General features: G+C 46.3%; 1 protein-coding gene across 2 annotated transcripts in view; it reads left to right on the forward strand.

The window, feature by feature from the left end:
• auts2a (activator of transcription and developmental regulator AUTS2 a) overlaps positions 1-23,380 on the forward strand; it is a 368,537-nt gene that overhangs the window by 138,097 nt on the left and 207,060 nt on the right. For both annotated transcript variants that reach the window (XM_061248269.1, XM_061248267.1), the window contains exon 4: positions 18,295-18,396. In XM_061248269.1, coding sequence (XP_061104253.1) covers positions 18,295-18,396 — 102 coding nt within the window. The remainder of the gene's footprint in view (positions 1-18,294; positions 18,397-23,380) is intronic.

The following is a 23,380-nucleotide window of genomic DNA, read 5'->3' on the forward strand; positions in this document are numbered from 1 at the left end:
GCCTTGGTTTATAGTAGGTTGTCATGTACCTATCTCTCACTCTCTCTGGGGCCGCCAGTTAAAAGCATCCCTCCTCCAAAAACCCCCTACCATCCTCCAGCACTCTTAAGTTCCCACCCCCCACCCTCCCGTTTTTTAAAGAATGTTCCGGAGAATAAACCTTGTTTGCCTCACGTCGGCGCGCGGCGCCGCGCATTTCCATAATTCATAAAAACAATCGCTTTCATTTTCCTCCGGTGCCCAGGCCTCTCAGCCCGAGTCTCTGTGCCGTGCTGGCATCAGCTACGCGTGGAAGTCTTCAATAATTGATGAAACTATTAAATAACATGCCTTGTAAATCTGCTTCCCCCCTGTCGCCGCCTCAAAGTCGAGCAGCGTACGCGGCGAGCGCTGGAGAGCGCCGGAGAGCGCCGGGTCGGGTATTAGACGACGCACGCGGCGGCTCGAGCGGGAAATTAAAGCCCGCGGAAGCAATTGGCTGGCTGGAGCCGGCGTTCCTAAATCCGGCTAAACGCGTTTTCCCGGGATTTACTCTCCAGTGCTTTCCGACACGGAAAGACGGTCTTATTCAGAGATTTAAGTGGACGTGAATTTTTTTTAAAACTTCATCTTAAAGTTGGGTTGTTTTTTAAATGTAGTGGACCGCCCGGCCGGTTTGAACCGTCTGAGCAGGGGGGTCGGGGTCTTATTTTGTGTCCTGTGACGTCTTCATGGCTTCTTTTTGCGCTGGGAGAAAAATGCATGCCTCCTCCTCCATATCGAATGCATTCCCATATGTCAGCCATTTTGTGGAGGTGGGTATTTAACCTGAATAGTTTCAGGAAGCCCCCTGCTGTGTACATATGTCCTGTGTTTACTGTAATCTGGATAGTGTGTAAGATGTGAGCTCGATAAAAACGTATAGCGAGCAAGCGAAAAAAAAACGCAAGCAATCGTCGCCTTAGTCTGTTCCTGTGCTACAAACTCGAGAGTTCTCAGGTGCAATTTTTCCCCCTCCATTTTGGTTGATAGCGATATTTATGGCCTAGATGGGGAGGGGGGTGTTTGTTTTGGCATTCTGCTCTGTTTCTGCAGACCATCAACCCGGTTTTAAGATAAAGTTTGTAGAACGTTATCTTCCTGCGCTGCTATCAGCAAATACCCTTATAGATGTAGAGCAGCATGGGTATTAGCGGAGATAAGAGACAGGGAGTGTGGATAACACACAGGTGAGTGTGTGTGAACAAGCCTGCTACTCAAACCACTGGTAGTTTCTCCACTGATAGCAGGCGCTTGCATTGGCGACAGCTAATCTTATCAGCAATGCTGGCGGACAAGTTCTGTTGATGAAGGTTATCGTTTGTTTTTACTGCTCATTAGTTAAAACGGACTTTATTGCCGCGCGCTAGCTCCTTTAGCGTGGATTCATGGCCTTCCTATTGACTCTGGCTGGGAAATGTGTGCAGATATTGCTAGCAATAACACTGATAAGGCACCCATGATCTCTGGCTTATGGAGTGTTTGTTCAAGGCTCTTCTTTGAGACAGACGGCCATTTCAGAAGGATTAAAAACAGGAGGGAAAAAAAAAAAAAAAAACAAAGACTCCAGGGCGGTAACAGACACATTTTGAGATAAAAGGCTTACAGAAAATTTTATAATGAAAACCACTCCTCTGTCTGGATTAAGTTTTTTCTTTTTGGGCCTCGTAGCTTTATTTCAGCATCGAATTGATTTGAAGTTATTGTTCCTTGTGGCAATTTGTGTTCTGTGAGACAGTCTGTATGGCCACCAACTTCTTCCCCTCGAATTGTGTAAAACAAACCAAAAAATAGGAAAGTGGAGTTGGAATGAGAAGGACCCTAAACTACAAAACCTCATTTTCCAAAGCAACTGGAAGCCACAGGCAAACCTTAGGCCCCGCAGAGGCCGTCTTTTAGATTGCCCGCTTTATTCATTTGTTGCTCTTTGAACAAATTGCTGTGCTGCAGGTTACAAAAATAATTTACATTGTTCCCTCTGAAAAAAATAAAAATAAAAGAAGAAAAACACACTCCTCCTATCTTGTACAGCGCTAAGCAACCGAAGAATACGGGAGACAAATGATTTGATATCTGTGATGAATTCCTCAATAGCTCAGCGGGGCGGCAGGAAGTGTGGTCGCAGAGGAACGGGCCCCGAAATGGCCGCCATGCTGTGAGCCGAGATGGCTTTCTCCATGACAATCCACCGGGAAGTCGCAGATTTGAAAATGAAAAGGAACATTGCCTTTTGTGGACCTGTCTCCACTTAAGCTACCTCGCGGCATAGTCGGTCTGAAGAGCGCGACGGCTTGACAAATAAGCGCGTTTCGGATTTAAGCGTTTCTCAATCAATCGCCTGAAAAATGGAAAATATCTGGATATTTTTTTATGTGTTCAGCCGACTCCCACGGAGTGTTATTGGATAAAATATGGGGTTTATCCAAAGTCGTCGCACGGTGTCGCATTTAATGGACTAGCTTGTCAACAGAGTCCCGCATTTGCTGCTTACAGCCTTGCTCGAAGCCATTTTTCTGATGTTTCCTGCAATATTTTATAGAAAAAACATTTATTATTGAGACCAGGCTAACAAAGAGACCTGTCTGCACAGTGTAGCAGGGTTTTGCTTTTGGTTTTTAGTTTTTTTTGGTAGTTTTTTTTGGTGAAATGACCTTGCCTTCTGGCAGGAGCTGAAGTCTTGCATATTCAGGACAGTGGGGTTCAGAAACACCTACTCCCTGCTACACTGGCCCAGTCCCTGGTTACTGGCTTTGGATCTGGGGTCAGGACCCTGGAATTCTCGCTACAAACACTCCAGATCCGACCGCTCGGAAGGTGCCGGATCTTATCCATTTTTCCTTCACCTGCTGAATCAGAAAGAAAGAGGCAAAAACCCGAAACACCACTCCGTAGCCATTTCAAACTGCCACCTCTAACTCTGCCAGGGTCTGCGGTTGCATTCAGAACCCCAGAATCGGTATAAAAAACAAAGCTAATACCATTACACCTTGCACCTTTAGTTATTCTAATTTTATTTTACAAATAGTGTAGAAAAGCCCAGGCTGATGTCCTTTTTATAACGGAAATAATTTTTTGTCTGCTTGTAGTAAACCTTGTTTCTTTAATCTGGTTAAAACTCTGGCGACAGCATTTTCTATCAGTTTAGAAGTCTGTTTATTTGTTTTTTAGGAAGGCCAGTTAAAAGAGCATTGCAGTAGTCTAGTCAGCTAAACACAACACTATGTACCAACCTCTCTGCATCTTGCTGCGTTAGCGGTCTCACCTCAGCTATATTTTTGCTTTTGCTTGGAAAGAGTTTATATTTCTTCAGATACTTAAAAAATGAATACGTGTGTGTACAACTCCTGCCTCTCCTACAGTAACATCAAGGCCCAGTACTGCACTGTGTGTGTCTGGGGACACAGTTTAGCCCTCTCTGGGTGAGTGAAATGTGGTGTCTAAACAAAGGGAGGAAGGGGAGTGGGGAGACGCTTGCAGTAGGTGGAGCTCTTGCGTCGGGTTTTGATGGCGCGCGCTCCACCTGCGGGGCGCGGAGAGACAGAGCGCCGCCTCGCTCTGACACGAGGTGCCGAGGGGGAGGGTCGCCGTTGCCGGGGCTGGGTCCCCGCGGTAACGGGCAGCCCTGGCTCGCTCGCGTGTATTAATAACGCATTTGAGGCTTTAATTGACGGCGCTCTGCGCACGACGCAACACGGCCAACTGTTTCCGTTTACACCGGAGCTGATTAAAAATGATAATAGTGCCGACGGGTGGGGGTGGGGGGGGGTGTTTAAGCGTGTTATTTACCGTGTATAACCATGCAGAGCATTCCTCCTCTTAACACCTCCACCCATGAGAGCAAACGAACATGCTCTCTCTATCTCCCCTCTCTCTCTCACACACTGTCTCCTCACGTATGCTCCCTCTCTCAGTCCCTCTCACTATCACACTCTCCCTCACACTCTCTCTCTCGCTCTCTTTCTCACCCACGCACTCTCTCACACAAAGACATTCACTCTCCCTCTCACTATCTTTTATTCTCTATCTCACACACACTCTGTCTCTCTCGCCCTCTCCTTCTCTGTCTCTCACTCCCTCTCCTTCTCTGTCTCTCACTCCCTCTCACTCTCTCTCTCCCACTCACTCTATCTCACTCCCTCTCTCTCACTCCATCTCTCATCCTCTATCTCACTCTCTCACACGCACTCTGTCTCTATCCCTCTCCCTCTCACTCTCGCTTATAATCTATCTTACTCTGTCTCTCTCTATCTCTCTCTGTCTCACACTCTATTGCGCGCACTCTGTCTCTCTTTCCCCTCTCTCTCCCCCTCTCCCCGCACTCGTCCGCTGGCCCTGCCGCCTCTCCCCCCGTCAGTGTGCTTTTTCATTAGGCTCGTTGCTACAGGGGGCTCGGCGCTGGCAGATTACAACCTCGGCAGCCAGTCATTTTCGATTTATCTCAGCCCCCCACCCCCTCCTCTCCCAGCCCGCCGCTCTCTCACCCCGGCCCCCGCCATCAATTCAGACACATCGCAATTCCTCAGACCCCCCCCCCTCCTCTCCACCCTCCCCGTCTCCCCGCTTTTTCGATCGGCCCGAAATCCCGCTTGCAGGGGCCCCGAGACAAAAAAGAAATATTGTGGCAGGGGAAGCATTTAAGTTGGAAAAGGCGGACGGGGCTGTATTATTGCTTAGGCCTCTGTCACCGGTGATGACCCCGGAGAGTGGGGGATATCGATCGCGCGTCACTCACGGCGTTCAGCAGATTGCATTGACAAAGCTTGTTGGGCCTTTAATAGCAAGGTTAGCGGCCTTGGCTACGGCCCAGGAGAAAACTCTAACCGTGCCCATTACACGGTGGCTTTTAACCGTTCCCCCAGCCCGGTGATAACAGCCAGGAAGTAATTTTACTCCCGTAATTGCCTTCCTGTGGTTGACATTTGTAGCCCTAAGAGCAGCGGGAACAGGGAGGCGCGGCGACGGGCGCAGGAGAAGGCCCGCATTGTGCGCGACCGGGCCTCGCACCGACCCCGAGACGCGATAACGGCTAAGAAAACGAAAACGGGGGGTGGGTGGGGGGGGGGGGGGGGGGGACAGAAGGAGATGAAAGGGAGCGAGAGCGTGATTTATGGGTCGAAGGAAGTCCATTACGCCGGGGAGGAAGTCTGGACCAAAACAAAAACAAGGCGAGAGGCACGGGGAGAAGGGGGGGGGGTCAAAGGGTAATTCTCTTGTATGTCTTGCCAAAAGCCCCAACAGCCCTGGAAAGCGCTGGTTAAAAGCCTGATTTCAATCTGGGGTAATTCTGCACATAAATAAAGGCCGGCAAGGGCTTAAACGGCTCCCTTTGTGCTTAGCGATGCAGAACTCCCTTTGTTGGGGAAACGTTATCACTCCCCTGTGTGTTATAATTCGGCTGGACACAGGTGGGGAGATATTTCTGAAAAGCCGCCCCACCAGGGGTAGGAACGGGCAATTCTCAGGTGGCAGGTAGCTATTTCCAGCACCGTTTAAATCACGGCGACAGGGGCCCATTTTGTTTGTCGGAATTTGAACTTTAGCTTGGTATTTATGTTTTTGAGGGAAGAAATGTGCATTTTAAAAAGGATTTCTGCATTTTCTTGCAGTTTTGTGTGACATTTGACAGTTGCAAAACAATTAGTGGTCATGCAAAAAAAAAAAATGGCTGTCATAATTTTAAGTCAGAAATGGTCCCGGTCGCTAAACAATGGATTTACTGATATTTGTGTTGAATGTGAACTGTGGAATTAGGCGGGTGAGAGGTGAGGCAGGATCACAGCATATCAAACGGCCGGAGGAACAGGTTTCCCCATGGTCGCCGTGGAGATCAGGACCTTTGTGTTTTGAAGGACTGTGGATGGGGGAGGTTTGCTCCCTCTTTTTCATGGTTCATGATCTGCACGTTATGCCATATTGTTCAGAGTTATTCGTCACTGGTGATCTGAGAGAACCTCGACAACGGGGAATATACACTCACTGAGCACTTTATTAGGTAGACCTGTACACCAGCTTGTAATGCAAATATTTTATCAGCCAATCATGTGGCAGCAACTAAATGGATAAAAGTGTGCAGTGGTCAAGAGTTTCAGCTGTTTTTCAGACTAAATGTCAGAATGGGGTAGAAATGTGATCTCGGCTTTGGCCATGGAGTGATTGTTGGTGCCAGACAGGGTGGTTTGGATGTTTCAGCAACTTCTGATCTCCTGGGATTTTCACACACAACAGTCTCCACAGTTTGCAGAGAATGAGAAAGGTCAGTGGAGAACGGCCAGACTGGTCAAAGCTGACAGGAAGGTGACAGTAACGCAAATAACCACACATTACAACAGTGGTATGCAGAAGAGCATCTCTGAACACACAACGCGTCAAACCTTTAAGTGGGTAGGCTTTTTTTAAAGAGTCTGGTGGAATTCAGAGGTGGTTTTATTTAAAGTTAATGGGCTGCTCTTTATAACAGTGAGAACTTTTGTCAGATTAAATTTTTGTTATATGAGGAATTCAATTATTTTATCTGCAGATTTTCTTTTTTGCAGAAATTCAGTCACCACAGTAATTCCTCGTGGCCTTTTGAATAATGTATTGAGAACTAATGGAATGTGATTGAGGGCGATTAACACTTTCTAATCTTTTTTTAGTGCTGCAATTTCACCTTGGTTAGGAAGGCACCTTGGCTTTTTGTGCAGTCTGTTTTCCATTGCTTGCTTTGGCCCTGTGGAAATGTAGGGAAATTTCACCCGGCATAGCTTAGCATTGGCGCTTATTAGCGCTTGCAGAGTCAACAAAATGTATAGGGCCTTGCCTTGTGAGATGCTTATTTCGCCAAACTGCGATGCGTCTCTCCGTGGGGAGGTTGGAAAGTGGCGCAAGACTGCTTAAATCAGAGGAGCCCCCGGTGAGTGTCGTTCAGACAGCCGACAGCCTGGTTGCACATTCTAAATCACAGGCCTCGTACGGAGAGAGAACCCTAATATGTCATTCCGATTCGCTCCCAGAGTGCGTCTCTCTCCCCGGTGAAGTATCTCACTTCCTTTCCCTGACCCCCTCCGTCACCGTCGAGAGAACTTTAGTTTTAGAGCTCACTCACACTGGAGGGTTTTTTAGCTTCCCCTTGCCATTTTACAAGACTCGGAACAGGGATTAAATTGCGAGTGCTTCGACGATAAATGACGTTTTGACTAATTGCACTTGGCGTTAGCCCGAGAAACGCAGATCGTCTGGGTAATGTTTTTCGAGAGCCGCGTATCTTAATGTGCTCAATGTCGTTTCATTACGCCTAATTACACCTAGAGTAACTTGTTATCAACCATTCACACAGTATTATGAATTTATATGTGCAGTACTCTATATTTTAAAGAAAATTTGAATTAAAGATGAAATATGTTCTTCAAAGTTACAATGTCATACAGCAACGTGTAGCAACACATTTTACATTCATTATGCTATTCATTTCAAATTTTAAAAATAAAATTGACTTCAAGTTATTTCAAAGTTTTTTGTTCTGTGGGTAATTGATCTAGAAGCTATTTCCAGTTTAAACTTTTTGGAACTAAAGTTACTATGGTAATGAACCATTCAGAGTTTTAAACTGGACATTCCAAACACATATTAAGCAAATGTGCATTACTGGGCAATTGAGCCGATGCTAGCTACAACCAACAAAACAGTCCCCAAGGGTTTTCCCTGCTTACAGACTGACAATCAGAATTTGCTAATGAGGAAGTTTGTACATTTCCATACACTGTCCTGTCAAGTCAACTGAATGTTGATGGCAGCAAAATATGGCTACGCATGTTAAGTAGGCCACACAAACTGGAGTCAGCTCATTCAGTTCAGTCCCTCACACAGTGAATAAATACTCGGTGTCTTAGTTTCCCAGTGTTTTATGGGGTTTCTAATTGTGGACATGCATTTACGTGAGGCGGTTAACAGCGAGGACTAGCGACGGGGGAAACTTTATCCCGTCAGCCGCTCGGCCAAAAACGAAGAAGCGTAAACATGTAAGCAGTTTTTCTGGTCTGTCTAATCGTTGCAGAGCTGGAAGCCAAACATGGGCTCCGAGAAACACGGTCTCATTAGTTTACAGTCGGCCAGCCAAAACACGGCACCGGATGCCTGAGGATCCTGTTTCCGAGGGTCAGCTCTGCCCGCTGAAAGGGCGATCGGCTTTCTGCTGGGGCTCACAACACTGCGAAAACAAAAAATAAGTCGGTCTCAACAAGTATCTTAGCCTTACACTTAAATATTCTTATTTCTATTAGATGGATAGATAAATAGATGGGTAGATGCATTTATATTGCGCTTTTCTAAACACTCAAAGCACTTTACAGTGAACTTGCCTCAACCTGCCATTTTGTGCCAGAACGCTCACCACACACCAGCTTAGGTGGAGAGGGACAGAACATTGTTTTGGCCAATTATTTTTTTTATATATATTACACTTTTACTCATTTCAAGATTTGCCAATGGGGTAAAACTATTTCACTTGTCAAGCAAACCGTCACTTAAAACAAGGTATTATCTTCCACTTGAGAAAAAAAAGAAAAGATTCTATTTCTCATTACAATTTGAAAACATTTGTTGAAAGACTCGGCCCGAATGGAAGAACGCAACAAGCAAACGATTCCCATGAGCTGATTACACCCCCTTAGGAGCCAGTGGAGGATGTGTGGGACACATTCACAGGATTGAATTGAGTTGATTGCTGAAAAAATGAAAGATACTGCAACAAAAATGGATATTTGATTATACACTGCAGGAGCCCCTCCTCCTCCTATACGAATACGACCTTCGATACCCTTGTCCAAAAGCATTCTTATCCAAACGCCTATTAACTAGCCTAATCCACTCTGGTCATACTGTAATGCAATTAATTTGGCTTCAGCGGTTGTTTAGGGGCCTGCAAATTAGCGCAAATTGCGTGCATTTATTTGTGCCTTCCTCCGAAAGGTTGGAGCGGAATCGCTTTAAATGAATCTCTATTAGACATTTAGCGGTTTATTTACTGCATTACGCACAGATTGTGATTATCTATGGTTGGGGGGTCAGGATAATGGTGCAGCACTGACCTATTTAGACACCCCCTACCCCCCCCCCCTCCTTTTTAATACTGAGCGCCATCACTCCGCCATTTTGAAGGTTCCCACCCTGGGGACGCGCGGTCAGGTTTTTTTTTCCTGTCCGAGGGGCTGATCCCCCGGTCTCCGTCGCCACGGCGATGCCTGCCGCTATTCCTGTAACATAAAAACCCTCCGACTGGAAGCATTTGTTTATCATATTACAGCCTCACATGAGCCGCGCGCGAGGCTTGACCCGGTGTTAAGTGTCTGCGCTAAATTTCATTGCCTTCATATACTGGAAGTCCTGCCAATATACTGGCAGTGTATTCCTGGAGGGAAATAAATGGCAATAAAAAAGAGAAATGATAGCCCCTGCAAGCGGAGAGGAGCGCGCTTTTATTGAGACTGGCCGGCTCGGGAGATGTGACTTGGCACGCCGTCTCCGGCTTAAGAGACCCGCCAGCGAAACCCGATATTGGAATAACGACTCCGTGGCAGGGACCTGGGAATAATGTAATTAATTGCACACAAATTTCTTTGATGAATAGTTATGTGGTGATAAGCATGAGACAGAGCAGCTGGGGGGGGGTGGTTTTTTTTTTTATGCCTTCCCCGCCGCCGGAGACACGGGAGCACACGGGAGCCCCAGCCCGGCCGCTTCCCGCCTCGCCCTCGGAGGTCTGGCGCTAGGGGGCGCTCTGCCCTCCGGCGCCCCTAAAATGAGCTGCTTTCAACCCCCTAGCGAGGCGCTTTTTCTGATATAGCTTCCCACCTGTGTCCACAATAACTACGTGCGCTCTGGGGAGGGTTCACATAACCCGGCTCTTCGGTCGATATTATTTCCCCCCTCTGGTTCGGTTCATTATTAAATCTGGGAATTGTCCACGTGCATCGGTACTTTACAGCGTTCTGCTGCATAGTCGGTGTGGGGGTCTTTGTAATTTCGAATCCACAGCCGTAGATGGAAGCATTTTTTTTAGTTTGTAAGTCTGCAGCCATGCACAGTTTTTACATTCATGTACATCTGTCCTTGTAATCTATATAGGTTCTATTGAATTAATGTAGCTCCTGTCTCTTGTGATTATAATGGCCAATTGGCCATTCACACACATATAGAGTGTCATGAACCTTATTTAGTGTGAAGGCATCACATTGACGATGCTAATCCTCTTGGGTCATTTAAGCTACGTCAGAGACGCTACGCTAGTGGGTTGCCTTGGCGATGGTAATAACATAGGACAAGGTCGTTAGAGGTTACAGCTTCACTCGAGCACTAGAACAGAGGGGGGGGGGGGGGAAACAGGCTAAACGGTGCATTTCCACAGCTACCGTCAGAGAAACGAAACGAGAGGAGAGGTTGACACGTTACACGAAACTCAAGTAAACGGCGATATTCCCAAGCCGTCCGTGACATTGAGACCGAACGTCCCAAGACGAGCGGAGGGCGAAACCATTCAACGTTTCTAATATATCAGGGGTGGGGGGGGGGAAAGAGCGGGGGCCTGACACCGTGACGACGCCGGGGAAGTTATTTTTAACCGCTTCTGGCTCGGCTTGGCGGGCTTCCAGCCGTCACACTAAAACAACGCCGTTAAATAAATAAACGAGCCGGACTCGGTGTCCGCGGCTCTCCTTTCTGACCCTTATCCTCGGCGACAGACTGCTGCTATGCGTCCGGGGACAATGCGCCGCACTTGTCACTGATATTTAATAAGCCCGGGCCTCACGGCGCACTGAGGGTCATTGGCAGGCCACGCGGGTTTTGCCTTTGCCACACGAGGCATCGCTGCCGTCTAAATGCTGTGGGGGCGGGGGGGCCTTTCGCGGTCCCTCTGAGGCCGTGACTGCCACCCGCTCCCCCTTCAAATGTGTATTTGTTTATTTATTTGTTTTAGTAATTTATAAAGGAAATCACGCCGCACGTTAACCTCATCCCGACTGCTGCTCTCTACGAGATGGAGGTCGTGTGCAAGCGGGTAGCTGGAGCCCCCATTTGGGATCTCCGAATGGGCTGATGGGAAATGTAGTTTTGAGCTGCAGCCTTCAAGGCACACGAAGCACACAGATCCAAGAGTGAGACGGAGATATACGCCTATTCTTCACATTTTTTGTAGGATAATGTATTTGTAGTGAATAATAGTGACTCATTTTCCGTTGTTGAATGGCATATCATTGTAATTGTCTTGTATATTTAATTGGTCATTTTTTTAAATGAAGGTAATTTCCTTTGTTGTTATTTTAGATGAGCCTTCTGAGCAGAGATGAATGACACAGGAAGTGCAGAGCTGGAGCTTCCTCAGAAGTGCAGGCTAACAGGATTAAAGTGCCTTCAAGGACTGCAGAGGCCCAGCATTTTAATAGCCCTTGTATATGGACCTGTGAAGGTGGCAGAGAGGAGTTATTTAAAGGGTAGTCACTGGAAACCAGGGGATTTGACAGTGGGGCAGGAAATAGACGATTTATTATAAGCAGGCTCGCTAGCAGTGGATTATCTATAAAACTTTCATGGTCCTCCCTCTGTGGCTAGCCATAAAACTTGCCTGAATGAGGGACTTGTTAATTTACTTGTTAAAGCAAATTAAAAATTTATAAGCGCTTTTAGGTAAATGAGATCTTCTTTCATTGTGGCCCTTGTGGGACTCCCAGATCCTGGGAGGACCGGTTCGCCGCTCTCAAACATCACAGCAGAACAATAAAAGCTGTTAAATTGTTCCGGGTTTATTACCGTACAGTTCTGCAGCTGCTGTTGTGCGTAACTAAGGGAAACCAGGAGCTCACTGTGCCGAATCCCAAAAGGCTAACGTGCTATATAGCCTCCGTCTCTGTTAAAAAGCGCAGGGTAGATAACGTGGACTTTACGAGTACCTCTTTTTTAATATTCCTGATGTGGATCAGTTAACCACACTGTAATTCCAGCAGGTATCGGGAAACATGCTTTTAAAACTCCTGGTTTTCACACCGTTGCTCCAGTGGGCGATAGCACCCGTTTAGCACGTGTGCTAAAAACATAACTGACGGCAGGTGTTAATATTAACGCCTGTAAACCTTGAAAGGGTGTTATAAATATCCGTCCAAAGATGCGGAGAATGCACCGTATATCTTTCTTCCCATAAAAGAGAGAGACCTTGAATAATTGAACGAATGTGTTTTGTCTGAATAAAACGTCCGCCCTGCCGTCGCCCACATGGCACAGCTCGTCGACGGTTATTTAGCTCTTCAATTATTCATTAGCCTGACCAGACCGATTTTATAGTAATGGTGCCGACAAAAGAGCGATCCTAATTGCAGCCATTTTGAGAGCGCACGGAGGAATGCGCGCATGTAAGCTGCTCTTATTATTGGCCCATAATTTTGTTTCACCGGGTTGAAGGATTTATGGCAGCTTTCGACCGTGAAAGAAGTGCAGCCGAAAGGAGTCATTCTCAGCCTGCAAGCAAAGTGGTCGAATAAATCGCAACTGAAATAATGCGATGCGATGTGATGTGTTTTACTGGGGTTCATACCGCGTGTTTTGGCCTGAGAGGGGTATTGGTTTGGCGGGTACTGTTTGTTCAATTCAAATATGAAAATATTACAGATTTTCCAAGGTCGAATTCAGCACATTTTAGGGGCTGTCATGAATTAAAATGGCACTCGCAGACATTACGAGCCGGTTGAAACCGGATTTATGCGTGCAATGGAAATCATTACTGTAAATTCATGTATGAAATCCAAGAGAAATTTCTGTTTTGTTTGGCCCCTCTCCACACCATCAGAAACCAATTCACTTTCGCAATCGGTCCGTTTCAGATAAGTGATAAGTAGCTGTTTTGGCTGCTCTATGCTTGAACAAGCATAGGGTTAAAATAACACAATTTTCATTGGCTGTTTGGATAGGGGGAATGGGTCTCTTTTTTTATTAGTTTTCACATCAAAGAGATGGCAGCATAAATGAATCTTTAATAGTGTGGAGGTTTTTCGGGTGTTCTCTGCCAAAGAATCATGCTGACTGCTGATTGAAAACAGTTGTTAATGCTATACTTCAATAAATTTGGGACGGGGAAAAAAGTTCTCCCTAACATGGAACAGATTGAAGGAAAACAAGAGCTTACTGTGTAGAAATTAATGGCAGATGCACGTACTATTAGTTTAAATGTTTCATTAGATGTTAATGTCTTGCTGTGTTTTTAATTGTTGAGAAATTAGCCTGCAGAATATTAAAACCATCTGTTTGTTATCTTTTTGTACATAGGATTTTCCCCATACATGTGTGGATAATACTGTTAAACAGTTTATCCTTTGGTTGGTGTCTTGCGAAATATGCTAACCATTTTTGTGTGACTGCATATGCACGCTAATCCTTGTGCCCACAGGTGTACAGTACGCTCACAAACGCAAACCCAATCTCACGCACGCACACACACACACACACAAACACAGACACACACACAAACACAGACACAGACACACACACACGCGCATACACAAACGCGCACACACACACACACGCGCACACACATGCACACACACACAAACAGACACGCATGCACATACACAATGCTAACAAACTTGCACATCATCGGATTTTGTGTGTGTTTTAGCACCTCAGTATGTACAACCATGGTATTTTAGTTGTCACATTAAGATAATGATGCTTTTACAGTATGGACTAATACACAAAAGTCAGATAGATTGATAGATAGATTGTTTTCACAGTTGTCTAAATGGGGAACCAGTTACCATTTTGCCAGCATAATAGAAACACAGCTAGCACACAGAGAACATGCTAAACACATGCTGGATTGCTTGTCGTGTCATAAATCAATGTGCAAAAGTAAACTTCAGAGAACTCCGAAGAACATGTCATTGTAATTATTCTGTACACTCTGTCATTGTACGACAGTCTTGAAAAGTGTGTTATTTATGAATGATTCATTCACTATATACTGGAGAATAGTGTATTTGCAGTAATGGTAACATGTTAACTTGTCATGCAAATAGGATGTTAGGCTTTATTTAGTTTATTGTTGAGCTTTCTTACACGTAAGGTGTCACTAGTATGACTTTGGTTTAATGTTCAGTATCTGTTCATTATTGGGAAATGCAGTTTTGAAGATCATAAAAAAGACAAAATACTAGATCAGATGAGGAATAGCTACTTTAAGCAATGAATACCCCCATTATTGCTTACTATTAAAATTATATGTGAATGACTGGATTATACAGTGACTGGTTTATTTGTCAGATTTATTAGTGGGGGAAGATTATTAAATCTATGTAGAACTTTTTGATGATGGTAATTTATTGTGGCAACTGGTGTTTCTCCACTCCCTTTAATACACAAATGAATCACCTTGTTAAAGCGATTCCAAAATGCTTGCAGTGCAGGGACTCGCACCTTCCAATAAAGTAAATCTCAAAAGCAATTTGGGAAGCCTTAAAGAATGAAATGAACAAGCCAAGGGATACATTTGCAAATGACTATGTAATTGCGCCAGGTAATGCAATAGGGCTGAAACCGGATCTTCTGTTTACGCAGGTTAGGGCTGTGCTAAGTATAGGTTACGCGTTTCGTGCACTTTGAATTTGCTGGGTTATGTTTTGATTAATGGTTTTGATTTCTGTTGGATGTTTGCCTTGTACCGTTGGGGGAAGGCGCTTGTTTTTTTCCCCTTCTCCTCCATCTGCCGTTTCTGACGCGCTTTCGCTTCGGCGTGCTGGTGTTCGGATGACATCACGGTCCCACGGGTGGCGTGTTTCCAATTTTGGTGCGGAACGTGCGATCACGATGCGAGGCGGGTCGTTTACGCTAACATCTGTCCCGACACATTACCACTGTCACGTGTTTCTGCGCACACCCCCTCTAGTGGCGGAGTTTATATTTCACCCCAGACTGTTTCACAAAGGTGGATTATTGGGTTAGCTGGATCTAAGTAAAACCCAGAACTCTCCCAAATCTGGAACATGGACTGATGTATAAAGAGCTGTTCCCGGTTTTACTCAGTTATACAGTGAACTCGGTAATCCTGCTTCGTGAAGCAGGGCACAGACTTGACCCCCGAGAAACACCAGAAATCCAGCTTTGTGAAATACCCCCCCTGTTTTGGAGAATGTGGTGGGCAGACGTCGTTGGTAAGGGCGTCATGCTACGCGGCCAAACCCTTCCAATTCGTTTGCGACCGCGAAACAGGAGCGCACGACTGAAGACTGCAGCGTGAAGACTACAGCGTGAAGACGACGGCCTTCCTCCGCGCCGTCTCTCTCGCCTTTCCTGTGGGTGCTGCTTCTCCGTCGACCCCACCTCTCCTCATATTAATAACCAGCTGTGCCAAACGCACGTTCGGGTCAGCCTGCTGCTGGCAAGATGATTTGTGGGTCCGTGGTTGGCCGGGCGACTCTGAGCGGTTCTACTGAAGGTTATCCTCGGGCGCGATGCGAGCCGGCTGCATGATGTAGAGCGCTTGTCAAGCGGGACCTTAATTTCCGTAATGAAGATTATAGGTCAGCGCAATTTAATGAACAGCCCGTGGATTAGGGAGTAAACAGCGCCTTCCTCTCTCCGGTGTAGGCCCCCACGACGTTCACACGGCGCCCTAATTAAAGGTGTCGATACAGCGTTAGCGTTAGAGATGTCTCTTTTTTTTTCCCGCTTGGAACACTTCTGCTGTTTTGCATATACTTTTCTTTCAAAATTATCCAAAAAATCCCTTTGGGAAGAAGGCGTTTGTGGAAGGGAAGACAGAAAAGGAGGGGAAAAAAGAAGAAAGCGCTCTCTCTCGTTGGTGTTAAAGGAGATTCGTTTGAAGTAATTAGCGGTATCGGCGGGAAGGGCCTCTGTTGAAGTTCCTCTGCCGTATCTGTACGGCTTCTCGTCCACCTTCCCCTGGGCCCTGTCTTGCGCGTCCTGCTTTATTTCATCGACGACTCATCGCCGGCTCCGAGCAGTCTGTCTTATCGCGGTCGGCAATCGGGCGTCGAAACACTCCCGCACCCCCCCACCCCTCGTCGTGTTCTCCAAGGAAAAGTATCCGTCCCTCTGCAGTGCTGATGGCAGTTTTCATTTTAATTATGTGTTTTACTCCAGGGCTCCCTACCCCTCCCCGCCTTGCAAATGACAAGCCAGCGCCCCTAAATGGGTATATTTTTATGTCCTTTTTTTTCTTTCTTTTTTTTTACACCGCAACCCATAAAGCTTAAACCTGTGTGCATCCCTCACCTAGAGAGAGAGAGAGAGAGAGAGAGAGAGAGGGAGAGGGAAAGAGAAAGAGAGAGGGAGAGATGGATGGAGGGAGAGAGAGAGAGACCTCATCGTGGTAAACAGTCCCCCTGGGTGCCGTGGCGTAGTCTCTGCTTTTTCTATTAGATGGCATAGCGCCCGTTTACTGCTTTTTGCTCCACTTTCCCTATAAAGCAGTTTTATGTGCTTTGAGATGGAGCCCGGGAGAGGCTGCCTGGGAGCCGCACTGAGGAGGCTTCTGAGGACGTAAATCCTGCCTGCGCTGGCTGGAGGGTCCCTGGGGGGCTCACATTGTTCTCCGCGCTTTAGGGGCTCAGATGTTCGGATGACGTCCCCCTCACCCACCCCCCCTCCACCCTGTTCTTTTCTTTAAATGGCAAAATCTGCACCGTGACACCTGCTGAGCTCCTCTGGTCTCTCCTCCTCCCATGTTTTCTGGAAGTTTCCAGGGTGTTTATTTGTGTTTCTGACAGTGTGGCAGGCTTCAAGGAAAAGGGGGGGGGGAAGCGTACACACTTCTTGGTCTTTGCATAGGTGCTGGGGTTGTGGGAGGGTTCAAATGTAAAAAGAAGAAAAAAAGGTATACATGTATACCTGATCTGATGAAGACTTGAGGTTTCAAATGTTGTGTTTGTTTGTATACAGTGCAATAAATGGCAGCATTACAGAGTAGTGTGTGGGGGGTTTCTTCTTCTTCTTCTGACAGTGTGGCAGGCTTGTAATCTCTGGTCTTGAGGGGGACATTTTCACAGACAAATGCCTCAGTTACCCCTCCAGTCTGCTCTTGATGGACGGTGCTCGTGGGTTGTTTCCACCATCTTTCTCCAGCCCTCCCCCCCTCTCGCGTTATTTTCCGTGACCCCGTTATTCGAGGTGGTCCTCGTTAGCCCCGCCGTCAGTGAAGTTTTCTTGTGTTTTCTTGTGTGCGCGATTCATTAATTATTTAATGTAATTACGAACGCGGAAGAGAAGTTGAAAGGGACTGTTTCATTGTCTCGGTGTGAAAGCCATTATAGGACCCTTGGTAGTTCATGCAGTGTAATGCAATGTCACAGGAGAGTGAGTTTAATTGATTGGATCCACTGGCGTTTTTGTTAATTAAAACAGCGCCTCTTTGGAAAAGGAGAAAAAAGAGAAGGAGGAGGCGACCTTTACAGTAGCGTGTTTAGCGAGTGTCTCTCCTGCTCACGATGATGTTGCTAGCGCCTCTCGGGGATGCCTTGAGCTGGTTCAAAGTACGCTAACGTTCCCCACGGTCTCCAGTCTGACCCTGACTGGTGCCCGCTGTAGCCGGGAATCCTGCTGTATGACACACGATTGGGCGTATAGTGCTCTCAATTTGCAATTTACTGCTCAAAATTGGTCATAGTCTGGTCACAACTATAGAGTAGTTTCAGTTGGCCTTAGACTGGTGACAATTGTCCATAGAGTGGTGACAATTGTCCATAGAGTGCTGACAATTGGCCATCTAGTGATCACAATTGGCCATCTAGTGGCCATATTTGGCTATAGGGTGGTCACAATTAGCCAGAGTGGTCAAAATCAACCATAGAGTGGTCACAATTGGCCATAGAGACACACAGGGAGGAAGAGGTTTAGTCAATGGGATTTTCCTTGGTGTGCATATTGTCTCTGGTCTCCTGGGTGCTATAGTCTGTCTACACTGGCTACATGTGTGACGCCTTGTGCCAGCTGCTGGTACTGAAATGTAGGCATGTCACAGAGTATGATTGTGCCTTTTGGGCATGCATGCATTCCACAGTAGTGAACTTCAGCAATTCAACAATAATGAACTGAGGACAAGCAACAGTCCTTGCGTAGCCATGGCTGTGTTCATTTCAACTTCTGCTTAACCTAAATGATGTAGAAGATGGCAGCTCACACCATCATCTGTAAATGTTCCTTGGTTGTTAACATTGTTCATTAAGTGTCATTTTTTTCTGATGGTGCGGTGTGCCTTAACACTGGAATGTGACCATCTGTCTGTCCCTCTGCTTGTTTCAGCTGAAGCCGGGACAGAACAACTGCAAGGACAGCGACAGCGAGAGTGTCAGTGGAGAGTCCAAGCCGTCCTTCCAGAGCAGCTCCCGAGACCAGCTGAGTGATGTGAGTCACCTATCAGCGACCCAAACACAGCACACGAGCACTCTCACACCTGCCAAAAACTAAAGATAAACATAGCACCCAGCATTCTCACACCCACCAAATACCAGCGACCCAAACACAGTGCCCCAGCATTTTAACACCTGCCAGACACCAAAGACCAAACACAGCACCCAGAATTTTCACACCCACCAAGCACCAAAGACAGCTCCCCAGAATTTGCATACCACCAACCACCAAACACCAAAGACCAAACACAGCACCCAGCATTCCCACACCGCCAAACACCAAAGGCCAAACACAGCTCCCCAGAATTCTAATACCAGGTTAGTGTCGTATATATATTGACTATGGAGTGGTCACATTGGCCATAGAGTGGGAACAGTTGTTCACAGAGCAGTCACAATTCACCATAGAGTGGTCACATTGGCCGTAGATTGGGTACATTTGGTCATAGAGTGGTCACAATTCACCATAAAATGGTCACACGCCAGTTCACATAGTCTTATGTGTGCCACTTTGTTGAACACTACGGTATCAAACAGCACCGCTGTGTTTACTGAGCCTATGAAAAAATGTTGAATCTGCATCTTTGTGTGGCTTACAATGTATGGCATTATACAGGAAGGTTTGTATTTCTCTAAGATTTTAGGGAACCTTAGATCTCAGGAATAAAGTATGCCACTGTGCCGAGTAGATTGTATTCCACGTGAATACTCAAATACACTTTAAAGTATTTGGGTTTGCAAGCATTACAGTGTTATTCACGATGGTATTTACTAAGTAGTTCCAAATTCCTATATTTAATGCCTGAGGTAGCAGGTAGTGCACTTCTTTCATTAATAAAATGTATCATTTATTTATTTTCAAGCAGTAGGCCACATTTACGTATTGTTTTAATGGTATCATTAAACATCACAAAGTGGTGTTTGCTAGGAAGATACCAGTCCAGTGTACCTTCTGAAATTCCTTGTATACATCAGGTAAGTATTAAATAAATTATTTGATAGCAATCAATATCAGTCATCAATATTTGATAAAGAAGAAAATGGGATACTTTAGTGTCCATTACATCTTGTACAATGCTGTGCTTATTCTATTGTCCATAATTTAAATAGGTCCTTCCCAAGAGCAATAGTTGTTCCATACACTTCTCTTATTATCTTCATGATTTCATGAAACGAGTAATACTTTTTGTAGGCACACAGTACCCTGTCTATAGCTAAATATGACATCTCAACTGACGATATGTAAATATTACACAATTGTCTTACACTCGATATGCACGTGATACAGTGGTGTATAGTTATCAGAATATTATTGTGAACCACTATTAGCATTAGCTCAGCTAGCACATGCTCCATTGGGCTTTGAGTGACAGGACTGCTGTCCAGGAATAAGATGGCAACACTTTTTCTGTGCATGCTCTAAATCTTCAAAGGCGCGATCAAATATCTCCCCTAATTAATGCTGTCAGCTAGAGGACGAGCCAGTCGTCGGCCCAAAAACACGGCCCGAACAAGCGAAGCGAGGTGATCACGTTCACGGCTACGGGACGCTTCGCCGGGCGTGAAATGCGACGCGTAATTTGATGTCCACGTCTGAAATTGAAAAGATACCTGCTGGTCCTCGCCATGAACCACCAGTGAGGCGAGAGAGAGCCAAAATGTCTGCTCAACCGGCCGTGTTTCTGAGTATTCAATTCAATTCAATACAATACAATGCAATTGTGTTTGTGTAGCCCTTTTTAAACAAGACTGTCAAAATGACACTTTACAGAGTGAGAGAAGGGCAAAAAAGGGCAAACACCAGGCCTGAACCCCCAAATAGCAAGAAGATGAGGTAAAATAAAACTCCCCAGTGGGGGGGAAAGGTATGAGCCAGTACAAGCAGAATATGGCCAGGAGAGATGGAGATGGAGAGGTTACGTTGGAGGATTGTCTTTGTACCCCAACCCCCCAACCACCCTCCCCTTTCCAATGAGCTCATCGGAGGCCCCCCATCTCTGACATTTCAGCCTGGCCTTAAGGAGCCGCAGGGAGAAGATGGCCGCCCTTTTCATGCGCATTAATCGCATCGCAGGCCCATGTCATGTCGGAAACGGGCCCAGGCACAGATAACGGCGGACGACAGATCATTGTTGCGTTTTTTCGAACAGTTATCTCTTCGAAAAGCTTGCCTGCGGCATTCGCCGTGGACTAATTCCATTATGGAAATATGCTGCGTTTCAGTGCGTATCACCGACCCATGTTAATTGTTTAGTAAAATAGTTTTGTGTTTTTTTGATTGTGCTTTTGAGTACCTTGAACTTTTACATGAGGAAAGGCTGTCTAACGTTTTATCTGTTGCTGTACTTTGTATTAACATAAATTTACTTTATGTTTTGAAACGGAAATCTCTACAGTGTATACTACCATGCCAGTTACTCGAGTTCTTTATAATTTACTTGAGATTATTTTGCTGTCGGTTTACTGCTTTAGGTTTTCTTTTTTCTTTCTTTCATAGACAGAGACATCTTTTTTGTTGTTGTGTTTTCCTCGTTAATTCTGTATGTTAGCTCTGTTAAAAAAGGGTAAAAAGAGTTCGCTTTCCTGGAAGGAACCCCGCCCGTCTGACAGGGAGGCATCTGGAACACTTTAGCATGTGTGGAGAGCTGCCGAAAGGGGACCGCTTTTCGCGCCGCGCGGCACTGTAGTGTCGCACTTAAGAGTGTCCCCCACCCCCCGCCCTCTGCGTGCGTCCCCTGGCCGCACGGTTTAAAAGCCCACTTTACACACCGGGGGCGTGTGGCAGCCGCCGTTTCGGTAATAGGGCCCGGAACCAGCCTGGGCGAAAGTAGGCCCCAATGCATTTAAAGCATTTTCAGCCATTTAGCTCAAGAGCAAAGTCCCAGCCGCACCGTACCAAAAGAGCGACACCGAACTTTAAGCACAGCCGACGGTGTCCTCTTTCGTTTGGGCAATGCTTTCTGTGAACACCTGTACGAAGAAAGCGTTTCTTAATCTCCGAGGAAAGTGTGTGGGCCTGTGCGGCAGTGTGATTTATCCAGGCCCTGTCGCGTGTGAAAGAACACAGGCCGTTGAGAAAATGGAGGCTCTTTTTTCTTTTGGGTTTATTTGCTCCTTAAACATTATGATTTGGTGGATGTTTTTGGATGAGTGGCGTTTGTGTGCTGGTGTTGTGCCTGGCCTGGGGAGCGGAGGCTCCCTCCACACTCAGGACAGAAGGGTCCCAGGGCTCTCCTCCAGGCTCCAGGCTGAAGCTGTTTACTCAGAGCTACTGACGCCCGCAAGCCTTATGCCTGCTGAAGGCTGCTCCCACAGGCATATACACACATACACATACATACACACATACACACACACACACATACACACACACACATACACACATACACACATACACACACACACACATACACACACACACACACACACATACACACATACACACACACACACACACACACACACACACACACATACACAGACACAGACACATACACACATACACATCTACGCACACACACATACACACACACACATACACACATACACATATACGCACACACTCACACACACACACACACACACATACACACATACACATATACGCACACACTCTCACACACACATACACACATACACACACACACACACACACACACACACATACACACATATACACATACACACACACACACACACACACATACATATACGCACACATACACACACACATACACACACATAGACAAACACACACACACATATAGGCACACACATATGCACACAAACACGTATTTGCACACATACACACACACATACACACATAAACACATATACGCACACACACACACACACATACATAAACGCACACATACACATATAGGCACACACACACACACACAAACACACACACATACGCACACAAACACACGTATTCGCACACATACACACACATATACACACACACACATACACACACACACATAGACGCACACACACAAAAACACACACGCACATATACGCACACATACACACACATACACACGCATACACACACACACACACACACACAAACACACATACACATATACGCGCACACACACACATACACACACATACACACACACACGCATACACACACATCCACACACACACACACACACGCACACAGCAAGTATACCACACTCACACACATATGCAGAGACGCATTCTCAGACACACACACACACACACACACACACACACATTGAAAAACACACACACGCGCCCTGTGACCGGGCTGCCCGGCTGGATAAATGGCCTGGTGGAACTGGGGGAAATGAGAGTAACCCCGGCCATTTGTCACAACTCTGAGCAGATTGCTAATGGTGTTTGCTAAAGGCCTTCCCCTGTACCCTCGCCCAATGACACACTCCACACACTAAAACAGACACACCTTCTCCCTTTCCCACAGTCTGCTCCAGTCGCCTCAGTCCAGTCGTCTAACCAGCTCTTTACGTGAACAAATCGTCTTCTCTTTTTCAAAAAATATAAATATTATTATTAGTTCTTGCACATAACTTTACCTCCTGAGCTAAAGGGGGTGGCAACCCTGTCGGAGGGTTGCTGGTTCGATCCCCCGCCCCGGGGTACGTCAGAGTGTCCGAGAGCAAGACACCCGACTGCCAATCGCTCCTCCGGAGGTGATTGGTACCTTGTATGGTAGCCTTTCACCGTTGGTGTGTGAGTGTGAGTGTGAGTGTGTTTGTGTGAACGGGTGAATGAGAGGCATTCATTGTAAAGCACTTTGGATTAAAACGCTATATAAATGCAGTCCGTTTACCATTTATCTTCTGTTAGCCTGCTAACGAACAGGACCAGGCAGGACTAGTTTGTTCTAGAAGCCACAGGTTCGCTTTTGGGGCCGATTGAAGTTGGGGGAGGCCCGGCCGGCACCAGTTAGCGGATTGGGAAAGCTGGGACGAGCGGCCTGCGTTTGG

The sequence above is a fragment of the Conger conger genome, chromosome 7 (genome assembly GCF_963514075.1).
Source record: "Conger conger chromosome 7, fConCon1.1, whole genome shotgun sequence".
Lineage (NCBI taxonomy): Eukaryota > Metazoa > Chordata > Actinopteri > Anguilliformes > Congridae > Conger > Conger conger.